This window comes from Pecten maximus, chromosome 5, assembly GCF_902652985.1.
Source record: "Pecten maximus chromosome 5, xPecMax1.1, whole genome shotgun sequence".
NCBI lineage: Eukaryota > Metazoa > Mollusca > Bivalvia > Pectinida > Pectinidae > Pecten > Pecten maximus.
Genome location: NC_047019.1, coordinates 42,150,182 through 42,168,228, shown reverse-complemented (window position 1 = coordinate 42,168,228; position 18,047 = coordinate 42,150,182). Strand labels below are relative to the sequence as shown.

The 18,047-nt window shown below is 38.9% G+C and overlaps 1 protein-coding gene across 3 annotated transcripts in view; it reads right to left on the bottom strand.

Moving 5' to 3' along the window:
• The window catches only part of LOC117328079 (serine/threonine-protein kinase LATS2-like), a 64,631-nt gene extending 53,133 nt beyond the window's left edge, over positions 1 to 11,498 (bottom strand). For all 3 annotated transcript variants that reach the window (XR_004532828.1, XM_033885420.1, XM_033885422.1), the window contains exons 1-2: positions 11,366 to 11,498; positions 10,072 to 10,847 (exon numbers count right to left, since the gene is read on the bottom strand). Coding sequence is in view for 2 of the 3 variants with exons in the window: in XM_033885420.1 (XP_033741311.1) it covers positions 10,072 to 10,494 (423 nt within the window). In the remaining variant the exon portion in view is untranslated. The remainder of the gene's footprint in view (positions 1 to 10,071; positions 10,848 to 11,365) is intronic.
• Between the last annotated feature and the right edge of the window lie 6,549 nt (positions 11,499 to 18,047).

Below are 18,047 nucleotides of genomic sequence, written 5' to 3'. Positions count from 1 at the left end.
GTAAAAATTTAGGAGTTAAATTAGGAGAGGACAGGAGAAATATAACAAAACCTTTCCATTCCTTGGACAGACACAAGCCTGTCATCATGACCTTTGACCTATGTGTGACCTTAATGCTTTGGTCACAATGACCTTAACTCCTAGTACTAACCACAACCAGAATAAACTTTCCAATGACCTTGAGTTGCTACCTTGCAGTCAAACTGAAGGTAAAGAAAACCGTTATTGGTTGTGAGAGGGTGTCAGTTCCTGGGGTCCAGCTCATAAACAGTGCTAGTCTTTGTTGGCAAACACTCCCAATGTTTTGGTTGTGAAGACATTCATATACACAGTATAAAGCAAACTTGATCATGTTAAAATGATAATTGTACATGCTGCTCAAATTTGTTCTCAAGAGCATGAGGTGGGAGTAGGGAAGACGCATGATGTCTGGGAATGAATACACTACTGAAGACATCTCTATAGCATTCCTCCAGTACACGTCCATACCAGAAAAAGTATATGTACATGTGTACCTGTAGGTGCACAGAAAACAATGGCTAGCCCCGTCTAGTCCCCCTATTAATTAGCGGTGGCAGTTTAGGGACTGAGTCAGCATGTACTACAGCAGATCTATACACATGCGAGTGGCTCCACTCTGACAGGACCTTCCACCAAATACATCCCTGTACACCTGTAGGGCAAAACTCGTGAGGGACCAATTATCAACCTCCCTGATTTTGGCAAGGTGTGCAAGGGGGCAACTCTCCTATCAGGCCAAGACCATAGGCCACAAGATGATAATACCCAACCAAGTGACAAAAGATTACCATCGCATATATCTAATCCATAGGGATTAAAATTTAAAATTTCCAAAAAAATATGTATACTTCTCAGTTGAAGACAACTTGAACGAGAATGATTCACTGATTATTCCACATACAACCAGAAACAGTTCAATTCTTCTTTTGTTAGACTTTGTATGAAGAACCAGCTGTTGGATTACTTCCTGTTTACAATGAGATCATATCTTGGCTATGCTAACAAAGTAATATCTCATCTTTTTCTGCTTCCTGATACTGAATTCATCATCAAGACAAGTTTTTGTAAACATACAGTATGATGTGTATACATAACAGCTAACACTATTTCCTGTCTACATATTTGCAGATTTTACATCCAAAAGTACTTCCTATCAACAAAGACTTGGTAACCAAAGTTACTTCCGGTGTATATTGGCAATACAAGTACAACCAATGTTACTTCCTGTCAATAAAGACTTGGTAACCAAAGTAACTTCCGGTGTATATTGGCAATACAAGTACAACCAATGTTACTTCCTGTCAACAAAGACTTGGAAACCAATGTTACTTCCTGTGTATTTTGGCTTAGACAAAGACTCCGTATAACTAAATCAAAGCTACTTTGTCTTTCAAGACCCAAAGAACTAAAGCTACATCCTGTATACTTAAATTAGGCATGGAACAAATGCAACGTAAGCTACCTTCCATGTTTAAAGGCTAGACAACCAAGCTACTTCTTGTTCATACAGAGTGGACAACCAAGTTAATTCCTATCTAGACAACCCAATGCAAACCACTTCCGGTCTATATATACTAGACAACCAGGCTACTTCCTGTCTATATATACAAGACAACCAGGCTACTTCCTGTCTATATAGACTAGACAACCAGGCTACTTCCTGTCTATAGACTAGACAAACTGGCTACTTAATGTCTATATAGACTAGACAACCAGGCTACTTCCTGTCTATAAATACTAGACAACCAGGCTACTTCCTGTCTATATAGACTAGACAACCTGGCTACTTCCTGTCTATATAGACTAGACAAACATGCTTCTTTATGTCTATATAGACTAGACAACCAGGCTACTTCCTTTCTATATATACTAGACAACCAGGCTACTTCCTGTCTATATAGACTAGACAACCAGGCTACTTCCTGTCTATAGACTAGACAAACTGGCTACTTAATGTCTATATAGACTAGACAACCAGGCTACTTCCTGTCTATAAATACTAGACAACCAGGCTACTTCCTGTCTATATAGACTAGACAACCTGGCTACTTCCTGTCTATATAGACTAGACAAACATGCTTCTTCATGTCTATATAGACTAGACAACCAGGCTACTTCCTTTCTATATAGACTAGACAAACTGGCTACTTCCTTTCTATATAGACTAGACAAACTGGCTACTTCCTGTCTATATAGACTAGACAAACTGGCTACTAACTGTCTATATAGACTAGACAACCAGGCTACTTCCTGTCTATATAGACTAGACAACCAGGCTACTTCCTGTCTATATATACTAGACAAACTGGCTACTTCCTGTGTATATAGACTAGACAAACAGGCTTCTTCATGTCTATATAGTCTAGACAACCAGGCTACTTCCTGTCTATATAGACTAGACAAACAGGCTACTTCCTGTCTATATAACTAGACAAACTGGCTACTTCCTGTCTATATAGACTAGACAACCAGGCTACTTCCTGTCTATATAGACTAGACAAACAGGCTTCTTCCTGTCTATATAGACTAGACAACCAGGCTACTTCCTGTCTATATAGACTAGACAAACAGGCTACTTACTGTCTATATAGACTAGACAACCAGGCTACTTCCTGTCTATATAGACTAGACAAACAGGCTTCTTCATGTCTATATAGACTAGACACACAGGCTACTTCTTGTCTATATAGGCTAGACAACCAGGCTACTTCCTGTCTATATAGACTAGACAACCAGGCTACTTCCTGTATATATATACTGGACACACAGGCTACTTCCTGTCTATATAGACTAGACAAACAGGCTTCTTCGTGTCTATATAGACTAGACAAACAGGCTACTTCCTGTCTATATAGACTAGACAAACAGGCTACTTCCTGTCTATATAGACTAGACAACCAGGCTACTTCCTGTCTATATAGACTAGACACACAGGCTATTTCCTGTCAATATAGACTACACAACCAAGCTTCGTTTTTTATTTAATATCTACATAGAATATGGACAACCAAACTATTTTCGTTTTCTGAACAACCACCAACCTACTTCCTGTCTACATAGAGAAGAAAACCAAGCCCCTACTTTCCACATAGAGAAGAAAACTAAATCATTTCTAGCCTACATAGAGAAGACAAATAACCAACTTACTTCCTGTCTACATATAAGACTAGAAAACTAAGTCACTCCTAGCCTACATAGAGAAGACAACCAAGCTACTTCCTGTCTTCATTGCCTTGACAACCAACTTACTTCCTGTTTACATATATAGACTAGGAAAACTTAAGCCACAAACCACGCACCTCAAATCTTTACCTTGATGTTACATGGACGCAAATCTAATCATAACCACTAACCAATGCAAGCTCACCTTCACAGTCCACAACATTCCATGTTTTTTTTTACACTGATTTGGGATGGGGTCTTTTTGTCTCATTTTGGGAATCAAAGAAAATTAGAGAAATGGGAAGGACAGTTTCAAGCGGAAAATGCAATTTTGGGGAATTTGTCTTAAATATGAAATAATTGGGAATCGGGGCCCAATAATCAGTCCCGAAAAGCCTCCAGAAAAAAAACCTGCATATATAGATACAGAATATATAGGACTGCTATAACAATTTCACATTCCTGGATACATTTATATTCTATGTACATGTACATATTCAGGTAAATACTATCCCTCTTTTTACAGAAAGAGCCCCCCTCCCCATTATACCTGTATTGGGTGATTCATTGTCTACATGAACATCAGGCCACTCATGTCAAATAAAGGCCTTTAGTTACAGGATTTCATTGAGTAAATTCTCTATATATGGCACTCTGCTTGTTGACTGATAATCTATCATTCTGATAACAAATCGATCAAGACTGGTGCATGGAATGTCCACTACAATACTTTGTTCTGTAATAACCAGCTGATCATGAGAGACCAAGCAGGATTTTACAAATGGATGGAGGTGGGAAGGGGGTGGGGGATGTGGAGGAATCCCAAGAAGAGAGAGGGTAGTCCGATGGTGGGAAGGGGGTGGGGAGGTGGAGGAATCCCAAGGAGGGAGAGGGGAGTCCCAGGGTGGGAAGGGGAAGAGTGGGATCCAGAGGTTGTAGGTAAGAATGGACTCCTGAGGTTAGAGGGGAGAGTGGGGTCCAGGAATGGGAGGAAGTGTTGGGTCCCAAGGGGGGAGGAGTGGGCTCCAGAATAGAGGGAGGATGGAGAAGGAAAAGGTGGGGCTGGGGGTTGAATTTCTTATCAAAACACCATGACTTCCTGGCTTGTATATACTTTGCTCTGATCAGTTAAAGGGGGGGGGGGGGGGTCAAATAAACCCATCCCCTACTCAAGGTATTGATCTGATAGATACGGTAACCAGGCTTTATGTACAGACAATAGTTACAGATGGTACTAGTAGGGAAGGTAACCAGGCTACTGTACAGACAATAGTAGGAGTGGGTACTAGTAGGGAAGGTAACCAGGCTTCATATACAGACAATAGTAGTGGGTACTAGTAGGGAAGGTAACCAGGCTTCATATACAGACAATAGTAAAAATGGGTACTAGTAGGGAAGGTAACCAGGCTTCATGTACAGACAATAGTGAGAGTGGGTACTAGTAGGGAAGGTAACCAGGTTTCATATACAGACAATAGGAGTTGGTACTAGTAGGGAAGGTAACCAGGCTTCATATACAGACAATAGGAGTGGGTACTAGTAGGGAAGGTAACCAGGCTACTGTACAGACAATAGTAGGAGTGGGTACTAGTAGGGAAGGTAACCAGGCCTCATGTACAGACAATAGGAGTGGGTACTAGTAGGGAAGGTAACCAGGCTACTGTACAGACAATAGTAGGAGTGGGTACTAGTAGGGAAGGTAACCAGGCTTCATATACAGACAATAGTGAGAGTGGGTACTAGTAGGGAAGGTAACCAGGCCTCATGTACAGACAATAGTGAGAGTGGGTACTAGTAGGGAAGGTAACCAGGCTTCATATACAGACAATAGTAGGAGTGGGTACTAGTAGGGAAGGTAACCAGGCCTCATGTACAGACAATAGGAGTGGGTACTAGTAGGGAAGGTAACCAGGCTTCATGTACAGACAATAGTGAGAGTGGGTACTAGTAGGGAAGGTAACAAGGCTTCATATACAGACAATAGTGAGAGTGGGTACTAGTAGGGAAGGTAACCAGGCTTCATATACAGACAATAGGAGTGGGTACTAGTAGGGAAGGAAACCAGGCTTCATGTACAGACAATAGTAGTAGTGGGTACTAGTAGGGAAGGTAACAAGGCTTCATATACAGACAATAGTGAGAGTGGGTACTAGTAGGGAAGGTAACCAGGCTTCATATACAGACAATAGGAGTGGGTACTAGTAGGGAAGGTAACCAGGCTTGATGTATAGTTACATTGGGTACTAGATAGTAGTCTTAAATTATGATTATTGCAAAATGTGTAACCTTGTATAACTTTTTAAACATACAAAATATATAATTTTCAGGTACAATGTACAGGATGATTTTCAGGTTAGTTGTAAATTATGGATACAATCTAAGTAAGCTGATCAGAACCCATGGACTTGTTAGTTGATCTGTCTTATAAAAATCAGGAAATCAGTCAGTTGGTTTATATATATTATAAATATAGAGTAAAAACTTTTTTTAAGATTAACAGACCTGATAAAAATTCTGCTTTTTACAAAGTAAGTTAAAATCCCTGAATCTGGCTTAACCTTATAAAAAATTATTCATTATAAAATCCTGTAAATGAATTTTGGATATGACAAACTAGTTCCTCTGGTCATCCTTATAAACAAGTTTTTAATTACTGTAATATAGATCTAGAACTCTTCTTTAAATCCACTTGGGTTGGATTTCAAACATACGGTCTCCTGCCCCATGATCACCAAACACATAACAGACTATCTTTCAGTAGATTATAAAATATAAAACCATTAATTGATAGAAAATTAAAACACTTCTACATAAAAAAAAAAAGAAATACATATTGAAATATCCGTTTAACTTTGAGTGAGTACATGAGTACACTTTCTTATACAATGTCTGTGGTAAATAGAATTTTATATCAAAAACAATTAAATAATGAAAATAATATGCATACGCTTGAAACAGCTTGAATAATTAACTGTAATATTCATAAATACTAATATTGACATCTCTTTCTTATTGAAATATTTGTTATTCAATTTTATCAATATTTTTTCTTTTACATCCTATTTTGACAAAATTTTGAAAATCACTAGAGTACATCTGTACCCATGACAATCAATCTGTCACACCCTAATTTGTTGACAGGGAATGTCAAAACTTTATTTTTTTGTGAGGAAACATAAAATAGTTTGGCAACATGTCAAACTTTATAAAAAATTGGTTACAAACATGGGTTACAAAAAATTAAACAAAGTCAAGAAAAAAAAAGTAAAGAAATACTAATGGAACACCATCTCATGATATCTACTGTATAGTGACTTCTCGATCTCTCAGCTTTAATTTCTATCCTCAATAATAGCTCTATCAAAATCATCAGTCCTATATATCTCCTGGATAACTAGGTTTTCAATTTCACCTGAATTAACAACCCATCATAACCATGGTCAATTGTCATAGACAGCAAATACAACTAACCATGGTTACGTGCAACATGTCAACTAACTATAGTTACTGGCAACTCCTCACCTGGTTACTGGCAATGTGTCAACTAACCATGGTTACTGGCAACATGTCAACTAACCATGGTTACTGGCAATGTGTCAACTAACCATGGTTACTGGCAACACATCAACTAACCATGGTTACTGGCAACACATCAACTAACCATGGTTACTGGCAACACATCAACTAACCATGGTTACTGGCAACACGTCAACTAACCATGGTTACTGGCAACACGTCAACTAACCATGGTTACTGGCAACACGTCAACTAACCATGGTTACTGGCAACACGTCAACTAACCATGGTTACTGGCAACACGTCAACTAACCATGGTTACTGGCAACACATCAACTAACCATGGTTACTGGCAACACATCAACTAACCATGGTTACTGGCAACACATCAACTAACCATGGTTACTGGCAACACATCAACTAACCATGGTTACTGGCAACACATCAACTAACCATGGTAACAAATACAAAATGTACCTGTTCCTTATGCAGAATGTATTTAATTTTATGTAGCTAATATTTGTCTTCAAAGTTACGTAATGTGTAACTATGACATACTGTCTAAAACTCAATTTCCCTTTTTGAAACAACTTAAGATTGTCCGAAATTCCTAGTCCTAGTAAGCTTTTTACTCTCCTGGATGTGACAAAATTATACTTTTAAGCCATTTTAACAACTTTCTTTGAATTCTATTATTCTGTACATTATACATTGTATGATGCAATCTGGACAATGACTTACAAATTTTAAGCAATATTGTTCTTTCTTTTATCTATCTCCTAATTATATAACTACATAGGCTTAGAATCAAACACAGTTGAACAATGTTGACAAACCTTATACAAGATACCAATCTTTAAATTCCTTGCATTCCTCTGATTTCTATAGAGAGAAAGGTGAAAATGTAGCTTTTACAGCTCTGGGCTAAACAGTCCCTGGTATATGTATACACTGTCCAGATATGGCACCAGGTGGTCAAACTGGACATACATACATCACTGATAATATTGACCATGGACCAAGTGTGTCACGAGCCAAACATTTCAAAACTAATTTAAATCAGTCAAATATATTAAATGTCAGTGTCAAGGAATGACCAAAGCATTCAACTTCAATTTAAAACTATTTCTTCATTTTTAATTATCACATATAACTGCCCCCACCGCCTCCTTACCGACCTTGTCATGGGACGGCCTGCTGTATGTTATAATTCACCTGTATTTAAATACCATACAACATATGAACATGTGTTATAACTCTTTGGTGATGTCATAAATTAATGACATCATATGTCTCTGCAGCGAAAAAATTAATATCAAAAGTCAATTTACATCTCAACATGCAAAAAATAATAGAAATAGATCTATCAGTACAATTGTTCCAATGCTATGCAGAATTTTTCAATCTCTGATATAAATATATATATTATACAATTACAGCATTTTGATAAGGTTGATATATGGTAATATCTACCTAAGAAAAAATGATCAACCGTGGACAAAGTCCAAAATTGATATTTTTTCTTAGGTCAATATAACCATGTATAAACTGAAATCAAAATGCTACAGTTGCTTTATTATTTTTCTCAATTTTTTTTATTATTATTTTATTTTTTCAAATTTTCTTGATTGAAAATTTTAAAAATGGACACATTCAAACAAAAACAAAATTTATTTTCTTGTCTCTGTATAGAAAACATGGTAAATTGAGGAATCATTTTTAAGAATTATTCAATAACGGAACTATAAGTCAGAATTGTAAACATTGAATGATTGAACTATTCACACATGGTGTGTCATCAAATTCATTTGAACAATTTTTCGATGTCAGATACGTATACTTTCTTCATAATTTGTATTGGGTGAATCCGAGTTATCAAATATGGATTTAATTTCCTTTCCACTGAGCGAGGGGAATTGTGATGTTTTCGGCTGTTTGTTAGCCTTAAGTCTGCTACGTCCATTTTGCAAAAAGAGCTTCGCTTCTTAACTAGGTCTTCAGAGTGCTCGAATCTTATGGACTAGATGCACCATTCAAGCTTCAAAGTGATATACGACAGGGATTCCCCTTGAGGTCTTCCCCTTGAAGTCTATTTATAACAATACATTACACATTTTACCAACTTTTTTGCTTCTATAAAGTCAATAAACTTATTAGACATCCACGTGACACAGTTCTAACCAATTAGTGAGCACGAAAAAATCAAGAGAAGTGATAAATATATAATATACCACCTACCTATTAATATATTACCGATCTCTGATATATAGACCACCTACCTATTAATATATATTACCGATCTCTGATATATAGGCCACCTACCTATTAATATATATTACCGATCTCTGATATATAGACCACCTACCTATTAATATATATTACCAATATCTGATATATAGGCCACCTACCTATTAATATATTACCAATCTCTAGATATATAGACCACCTACCTATTAATATATTACCAATCTCTAGATATATATATACCACCTATATAGCTACCTATTAATATATTACCGATCTCTGATATATAGACCACCTACCTATTAATATATTACCAATCTCTGATATATATATACCACCTACTTATTAATATATTACCAATCTCTGATATATATATACCACCTACCTATTAATATATTACCAATCTCTAGATATTATATATACCACCTACCTATTAATATATTACCAATCTCTGATATATATATACCACCTACTTATTAATATATTACCAATCTCTTTGATATTATACATACCACCTACCTATACTTATTTATTTCCATCCATTATTATTTTCCAAATATTTCAAAATATTTCAATTTTGCTGGGGAGAAATTATGAAAATCAAGAATTATTATTGTTAATTAGAATGAAGAGAAAAGATTTATGTAAGTTCCCAAAATTTTGTCATGCAATGGGGGCAGCAGGTACACCCTACTTGTAAACATTTCAATTAATCACATATATTAAACATAAAATCAATGATTTTTTAATAGTGATTTTTAGAGGCTAAATATTAGTGGTTTACTCTTGAGAATTCTATGTCATGATATTAGATTTAAAGGTAAAGTTCACATGTTCAATGCAATTACTGATCATGACAAACCATAAAGTTGGTGTGTATTTTTGTTTTGTTATAGGGTATGATAAAATCTGTTTAAAACATATTTTGATAAAAATTTGAGAAAATGCCACGTCTTCCAAGTCCAGAAATAATTAAAATCAAATTCACTATGTATATACTTGAGCCACATATGGTACAAAGTCACAAAACATTCGTAAACACTTGACAATCCAAAGTGCTCATGTTGAAATATTATCAAAATGTGGTCACATATCAAAATTTGAGCGACCTACATGTGTTATACTTACGAGTGTGACTTCATCGCTGAGGTGCTTGCCAATGCTGTCCCCATCCTCACTGCCCTGGGACGATGTACTGGCACTTCCCTGCTGCAGTTCACTTACATCAGAATTTGGCGAATTTTGAAAAGGTCGAAGGCGCTCTTTGATATTCTGTAAAGCGATTTGGTGGTAGACGCTCCTTGTGATTTTGTTAGGGGCTCCTGAAGGAGTCCCAGAACCACTTTGGTTGATATCTGGCTTTATAGGTATGTTAGGTGACATTTCCTTGCCAGAATCGTCACTTTTGAACCGGTTATGTAAAGTGTCCCTAATTTTGATCAGCATATGCCGACCATCTTGATCGGGGAGGAAGGGTCGGCGTCCAGGAGTTGCCCCAGAACGGCCAACATTGGTACCACCTCCCGCGGTATTTTTGTCCCTTTGCATCATAAGAATGGATGCACATGTGTGATAACTTCAATACTCCAGTATTATCCACCTGGTATGGGAAAATACACACACATTTGTCGTAATCCCAATTGCAGGAGTTGAAAATCACAATTTGTACTTACGTCATTATTATATCCACAGTGACAAAATGATAAATCCAAACAAAGAATCTCCACTATCAGTAATTACATCGTTTGAATATCTAATAAATCCTTGGCGGTGGTTCACAAAAAATGGGGATTCAATTCCAAAACTATCGAAAATGTGGTAATAATTCAATCCAAACCGGTCCTCAAGATAATCCGAAACTTTGGTTCTCTCCCGATATTTCTCGATGACCTTGACCGAGTATTCTGTAAGGGATATACAAGCAGAAAAAACGTAAACAGCAGCACGACATGCACACACATACAAACATTCGTGGGTATTTTAAATCCATATTATCAACATTCAACGTGTCACCTTTATTTCCCGACTTGTAGAAGTACTAACTAGAGTTTAATACAGACCCCCTAGGTTTTTTTACGGACACCGAGACACGGCAACATGTTGCTACCCAAGTTATAATGAATGCTGTAAACACTTGTTGATAGATATGAAGTCCCCTACGAGAATACACGGAATTACAGAGGTTTTTGTTTACACAACATTAACAACGTACTCGTGACATAAAATAAGTATGTATTTACAATCGCTATGTGTCAGAGCCGCCGCCATGTTGCTTCACGATATACGTAAGTTTCGATGTACAGTACCGAGATTATCAGACGTCGCGGCAGTGCACCTGGGCCAATTTCAGGCAAAAGTTAGACACTCAGAATTTCAAACAACAATGTTATGATATAAAATTACATTAAATGTCAAAACTTACCCGAAAATCTGTCTCATTTTGTCCATAGGACTCCTCTAAATTTGAATACCACGATCGGGGTGCGAATGTTGGAATTTGAGTGAAGGGGAGGGCAAGTCACAAATTGTGACCTAAATGCTGCTTGCGAGGAGAAAATACATACAACCATTTCCTTGTTTTCAATCTCAAAATATGTTTAGAAGAAATCAATTAAGATCAATTAGTGTAATTCTATCGCATACATTGTTCAAATTAAACAATGTAGTACGGAGATTGCTGAAAATACCTACACCCCTACAAATACACGGCGTAATGGCACAGTCCTAGATGCCAAGTACTGTGTATGATTGACATACGCTACGCCCATTCGCTACATTGTTGACATTCCACAGTGATCACGTGATGTGATAATACAGGCCGTACACTTAATAAAACAAAGGCTATTTATAATATCAGAAGATCTCGCCAAATGGATCAGTTTACAGATCAACAAGGCAGTAGCCAAGTAAACAGAGAGTTAATTTTTAAACAATTTCACCGAAAATAGGAAAATACAGATAAAACGTCTATGATTTCGAACTGTGTACAGCCCTTAAACACCTGTATACTGAAAGGTGAATCGTAGCTTTAGGTGAAATACTTATCGACTGGATATAGCCAGGTATCAGTCTATTTAGATTGCAAGTTTCGCTATCATCAGTTATATATACAAACGCTGAAAACTGGGTCAGTAAGACACAAATACCCCCCGGTGATACGGAAAAGCTGATAAAAATTACATTTCTCTTTTTTCAATGTCGATTTTCGTTTGTTACAGAAAATACAGATTACTACACAAAAATCGGGTAACATTCCGCGAGTTACTATGCTACGTTTGAGATGGTACCAAACAATGACATTTGAGTTTTATTCCATGGTTTAGGAGACTGTGACAATTGTTCTCAGATCCATTGTTTTCATTAAAACGTTTTGTACTTTCTCTTCCAGTGACCGTGACAAGTGATGACAACCACTCAGTCGCCAATAATCACTGACCGTGCAGGTGGACAGACCATGAGACAGAGGAGGGTCGGGCTCCGTGACCGCCCGATGATAATTAGGTACACACACACCTGTGCGACCACGTGTGCGCGGCGGGGTGGCGAGGTACCGTGAGGTCACGGCGGAGAAACACGCTGTCAATTCGTACATCAATCACGCGACTGGGCACGCCCATTCATAGAGTACGATACAATTTTGGAAATCACAGAAAAACTAACAGGTTATAAACGCGTGGCTCCTGGCGTGTTAAACATATTGTTAGATTATATTGAGATGTTATTGTATTCTTGTTGTTTGCTATTCGTATTCTATGTTTTGAAAATTCTATTGTCCCTTTGTTATTTATATTGCATCTTCGGATACTATTGCAGATTTGCTTTTTACATTTTTTATCGCTATCCTAGCCAGACTCGGTGCTGATTTTAGTTTACACTCGTTTCATTTTCATTTAAACATATTTTATTGATAAACAATTGAATTGAACATCTCTCCATAACATAATACATTTATTACAAATAATAAGTATCTGGTTATTAGTCAAGAATGGAAAATATAGAATATATATATAGAGAGAGTATTTATAAATAATATATGATGATAATCTGGTGTGGTTTTTTTTTATGATTTCTAAGTTTGTTATTTTAAAATTCATTATTAGTCAATATTAGTACTCAGTTACTACCGGGGAGACAAATGTCTGATCAACAACAGGGTTTCTGACTGTAATGTATATTTGGTAACTACCAGTAGTATCCTAAAGTAAGTACTTACACTAGCTTATACCATATGAAGATTGAAATGTTGAATTTAAATAATAAAGATACAATATAAATAGCAAAATTTAGATACAATAATGATGTCAGAACATAAAAAAATGAATTACAAAACAATACAATAGAAATAACACAGATACAACTAAAATGATGTGATTTAGCAACGTTTGTCGCGCCAAAAATATTTGTCGAAGATAAGGCTTCACCGAATGCTAGAATACGTATTTTATAAATGAATGAAAACAAAAACAAAAGAATGAAAGCAACATATTACAAGTCAATTCATTACTGAAACAGTTAAATTGATACTGAAACGGTTTATATTTTTGCAGAATTGGAAAAGTTTGGGACTCCGAGCCAGTGTCTGGAGAGATCGACTGGACCAGGGTCTGTGTCTGGAGAGATGGACTGGACCAGGGTCTGTGTCTGTACAGATGGACTGGACCAGGGTCTGTGTCTGTACAGATGGACAGGACCAGGGTCTGTGTCTGTACAGATGGACAGGACCAGGGTCTGTGTATGTACAGATGGACTGGACCAGGGTCTGTGTATGTACAGATGGACTGGACCAGGGTCTGTGTCTGTACAGATGGACTGGACCAGGGTCTGTGTATGTACAGATGGACTGGACCAGGGTCTGTGTATGTACAGATGGACTGGACCAGGGTCTGTGTATGTACAGATGGACTGGACCAGGGTCTGTGTCTGTACATATGGACTGGACCTGGGTCTGTGTATGTACAGATGGACTGGACCAGGGTCTGTGTATGTACAGATGGACTGGACCAGGGTCTGTGTCTGTACATATGGACTGGACCAGGGTCTGTGTATGTACAGATGGACTGGACCAGGATCTGTGTCTGAAGAGATCGACTGGACCAGGGTCTGTGTCTGAAGAGATCGACTGGACCAGGGTCTGTGTCTGAAGAGATCGACTGGACCAGGGTCTGTGTCTGAAGAGATCGACTGGACCAGGGTCTGTGTCTGAAGAGATGGAATGACCAGGGTCTGTGTCTGAAGAGATGGAATGACCAGGGTCTGTGTCTGAAGAGATGGACTGGACCAGGGTCTGTGTCTGAAGAGATGGACTGGACCAGGGTCTGTGTCTGTACAGATGGACTGGACCAGGGTCTGTGTCTGTACAGATGGACTGAACCAGGGAGTGTGTCTGAAGAGATTGACTGGACCAGGGTCTGTGTCTGAAGAGATGGACTGGACCAGGGACTGTGTCTGTACAGATGGACTGGACCAGGATCTGTGTCTGAAGAGATGGACTGGACCAGGGTCTGTGTCTGAAGAGATGGACTGGACCAGGGACTGTGTCTATACAGATGGACTGGACCAGGGTCTGTGTATGTACAGATGGACTGGACCAGGGTCTGTGTCTATACATATGGACTGGACCAGGGTCTGTGTCTGTACAGATGGACTGGACCAGGGTCTGTGTCTGTACTGATGGACTGGACCAGGGTCTGTGTCTGTACATATGGACTGGACCAGGGTCTGTGTCTGTACAGATGGACTGGACCAGGATCTGTGTCTGAAGAGATCGACTGGACCAGGGTCTGTGTCTGAAGAGATCGACTGGACCAGGGTCTGTGTCTGAAGAGATCGACTGGACCAGGGTCTGTGTCTGAAGAGATGGAATGACCAGGGTCTGTGTCTGAAGAGATGGACTGGACCAGGGTCTGTGTCTGAAGAGATGGACTGGACCAGGGTCTGTGTCTGTACAGATGGACTGGACCAGGGTCTGTGTCTGTACAGATGGACTGAACCAGGGAGTGTGTCTGAAGAGATTGACTGGACCAGGGTTTGTGTCTGAAGAGATGGACTGGACCAGGGACTGTGTCTGTACAGATGGACTGGACCAGGGACTGTGTCTGAAGAGATGGACTGGACCAGGGTCTGTGTTTGAAGAGATGGACTGGACCAGGGACTGTGTCTATACAGATGGACTGGACCAGGGTCTGTGTATGTACAGATGGACTGGACCAGGGTCTGTGTCTATACATATGGACTGGACCAGGGTCTGTGTCTGTACAGATGGACTGGACCAGGGTCTGTGTCTGTACTGATGGACTGGACCAGGGTCTGTGTCTGTACTGATGGACGGGACCAGGGACTGTGTCTATACAGATGGACTGGGCCAGGGTCTGTGTCTGTACAGATGGACTGGACCAGGGTCTGTGTCTGTACAGATGGACTGGACCAGGGTCTGTGTCTGTACAGATGGACGGGCCTGGGGCCGGTTGTTAGTTGGACTTTATTTGGCAGTGTGCTCGACTGTTGCACTAGAAATGGACTTGGCATTGGACCGACCACGAAATTTACAAGGAGTGTTAAAACGAATTTAAGAATTGAAAAACAAATATCGCTACCTAGACTGTAGCCGCCGGAGTCTTATATAGAGAGGAAGTATGCTCTTTTAGACTCAAGTACACAGACAAGAAAATAACGACCTGGACAAGCTGTGTAAAGGTCAGAAATCCCCGTGAATGTCAATGACATTAACATTCCGTTCACTGTGTCGATGATGAAAATACGGACCTGCACTTGTATTTAATGAGTTGAGCCACGAGTCCCTCATTACGGACGTGTCACAGTAATCTGTACAGGAATATAATGGTATAATATTAGGAATCCAAGTACGTACATTCCAATGTCAGTAATGTGCTTCATGCTTTAAATGTCTGGAGAGCTCGCCATTTGTTATCATTAGATAAATCTTTGTATGTATATTGCGCTGTTCCTTTCCCACTAAAATACTCTTCAGTTTCCTACAAACAAAGGCAGCCAGAGGAAGTCATTGTCCAGATACTTACTTGTCCTTCTTAAGAGATTATTCCGGGCCATTGAAACAATTTTGCATGATTAATTACAGCAAAACACTTCTGCTGGAGGGGGTCGGTTAGAATTCCGGAAACTACGCGCGTCCGGTTTACTGTTAAATACGTTACAAACACCCTCTTGATGTTCCCGCGAGCTAACATCAATTAACAAGGACGTTTTCTGGGGAGGATATTAATCGTTCATTGAAAAGTAGTTAAAACAAGAAAATTGCGTTGAATATAAAAATGAATCAAAATTTATTCAATTCGAGTATTTGTTTTTATAATCTGAAACAGATACTCTCTGAAAATATGTAGTAAACACGTAGTACCCCGAATAAAGATCCTGGAATAAAATATTCTTATATCTTTTTTAAGAAAACGAAAAAAAATCTGAAATAATTATAAAAAAAAAAAAAAATGTTCGCTTTAGAACAACCTGTGTTAATTCTTCAATGAACGTCCTCTATAGAATAATCATATCTTATCTATGTTTATCTATATATAACCAGTGTTTTCACGCCGTCCATTTTAATGCAATAAAGTCCTCTATAGAAGAAAACAACCTCTCAATCACAGAACGTTCACTATTCAAATAAGTCTGGTTTATCAGAGAATTTGATCAAGGGGCATGACTGTCTTACAGAGATTTGATAAAGGGGACATGACTGTCTTACAGAGATTTGATAAAGGGGACATGACTGTCTTACAGAGGTTTGATAAAGGGGGCATGACTGTCTTACAGAGGTTTGATAAAGGGGACATGGCTGTCTTACGGAGGTTTGATAAAGGGGACATGACTGTCTTACGGAGGTTTGATAAAGGGGGCATGACTGTCTTACGGAGATTTGATAAAGGGGACATGACTGTCTTACGGAGGTTTGATAAAGGGGACATGACTGTCTTACGGAGGTTTGATAAAGGGGACATGGCTGTCTTACGGAGGTTTGATAAAGGTGACATGGCTGTCTTACGGAGGTTTGATAAAGGGGACATGACTGTCTTACAGAGATTTGATAAAGGGGACATGGCTGTCTTACAGAGGTTTGATAAAGGGGACATGACTGTCTTACGGAGGTTTGATAAAGGGGACATGGCTGTCTTACGGAGGTTTGATAAAGGGGACATGACTGTCTTACAGAGGTTTGATAAAGGGGACATGACTGTCTTACGGAGGTTTGATAAAGGGGACATGGCTGTCTTACGGAGATTTGATAAAGGTGACATGGCTGTCTTACGGAGGTTTGATAAAGGGGACATGACTGTCTTACGGAGGTTTGATAAAGGGGACATGACTGTCTTACGGAGGTTTGATAAAGGGGACATGGCTGTCTTACGGAGATTTGATAAAGGGGACATGGCTGTCTTACGGAGGTTTGATAAAGGGGACATGACTGTCTTACAGAGGTTTGATAAAGGGGACATGACTGTCTTACGGAGGTTTGATAAAGGGGACATGACTGTCTTACTGAGGTTTGATAAAGGGGACATGGCTGTCTTACGGAGGTTTGATAAAGGGGACATGACTGTCTTACGGAGGTTTGATAAAGGGGACATGACTGTCTTACGGAGGTTTGATAAAGGGGACATGGCTGTCTTACGGAGGTTTGATAAAGGGGACATGACTGTCTTACGGAGGTTTGATAAAGGGGACATGGCTGTCTTACTGAGAATTTGATCAAGGGGACATGACTGTCTTACAGAGATTTGATAAAGGGGACACGAAGGCATGACTGTCTTACTGAAAATTTTGATCAAGGGGACATGACTGTCTTACGGAGGTTTGATAAAGGGGACACGAAGGCATGACTGTCTTACTGAGAATTTGATCAAGGGGACATGACTGTCTTACGGAGATTTGATAAAGGGGACATGGCTGTCTTACGGAGGTTTGATAAAGGGGGCATGGCTGTCTTACAGAGGTTTGATAAAGGGGACATGGCTGTCTTACAGAGATTTGATAAAGGGGACATGGCTGTCTTACAGAGATTTGATAAAGGGGACATGACTGTCTTACAGAGATTTGATAAAGGGGTCATGACTGTCTTACGGAGATTTGAT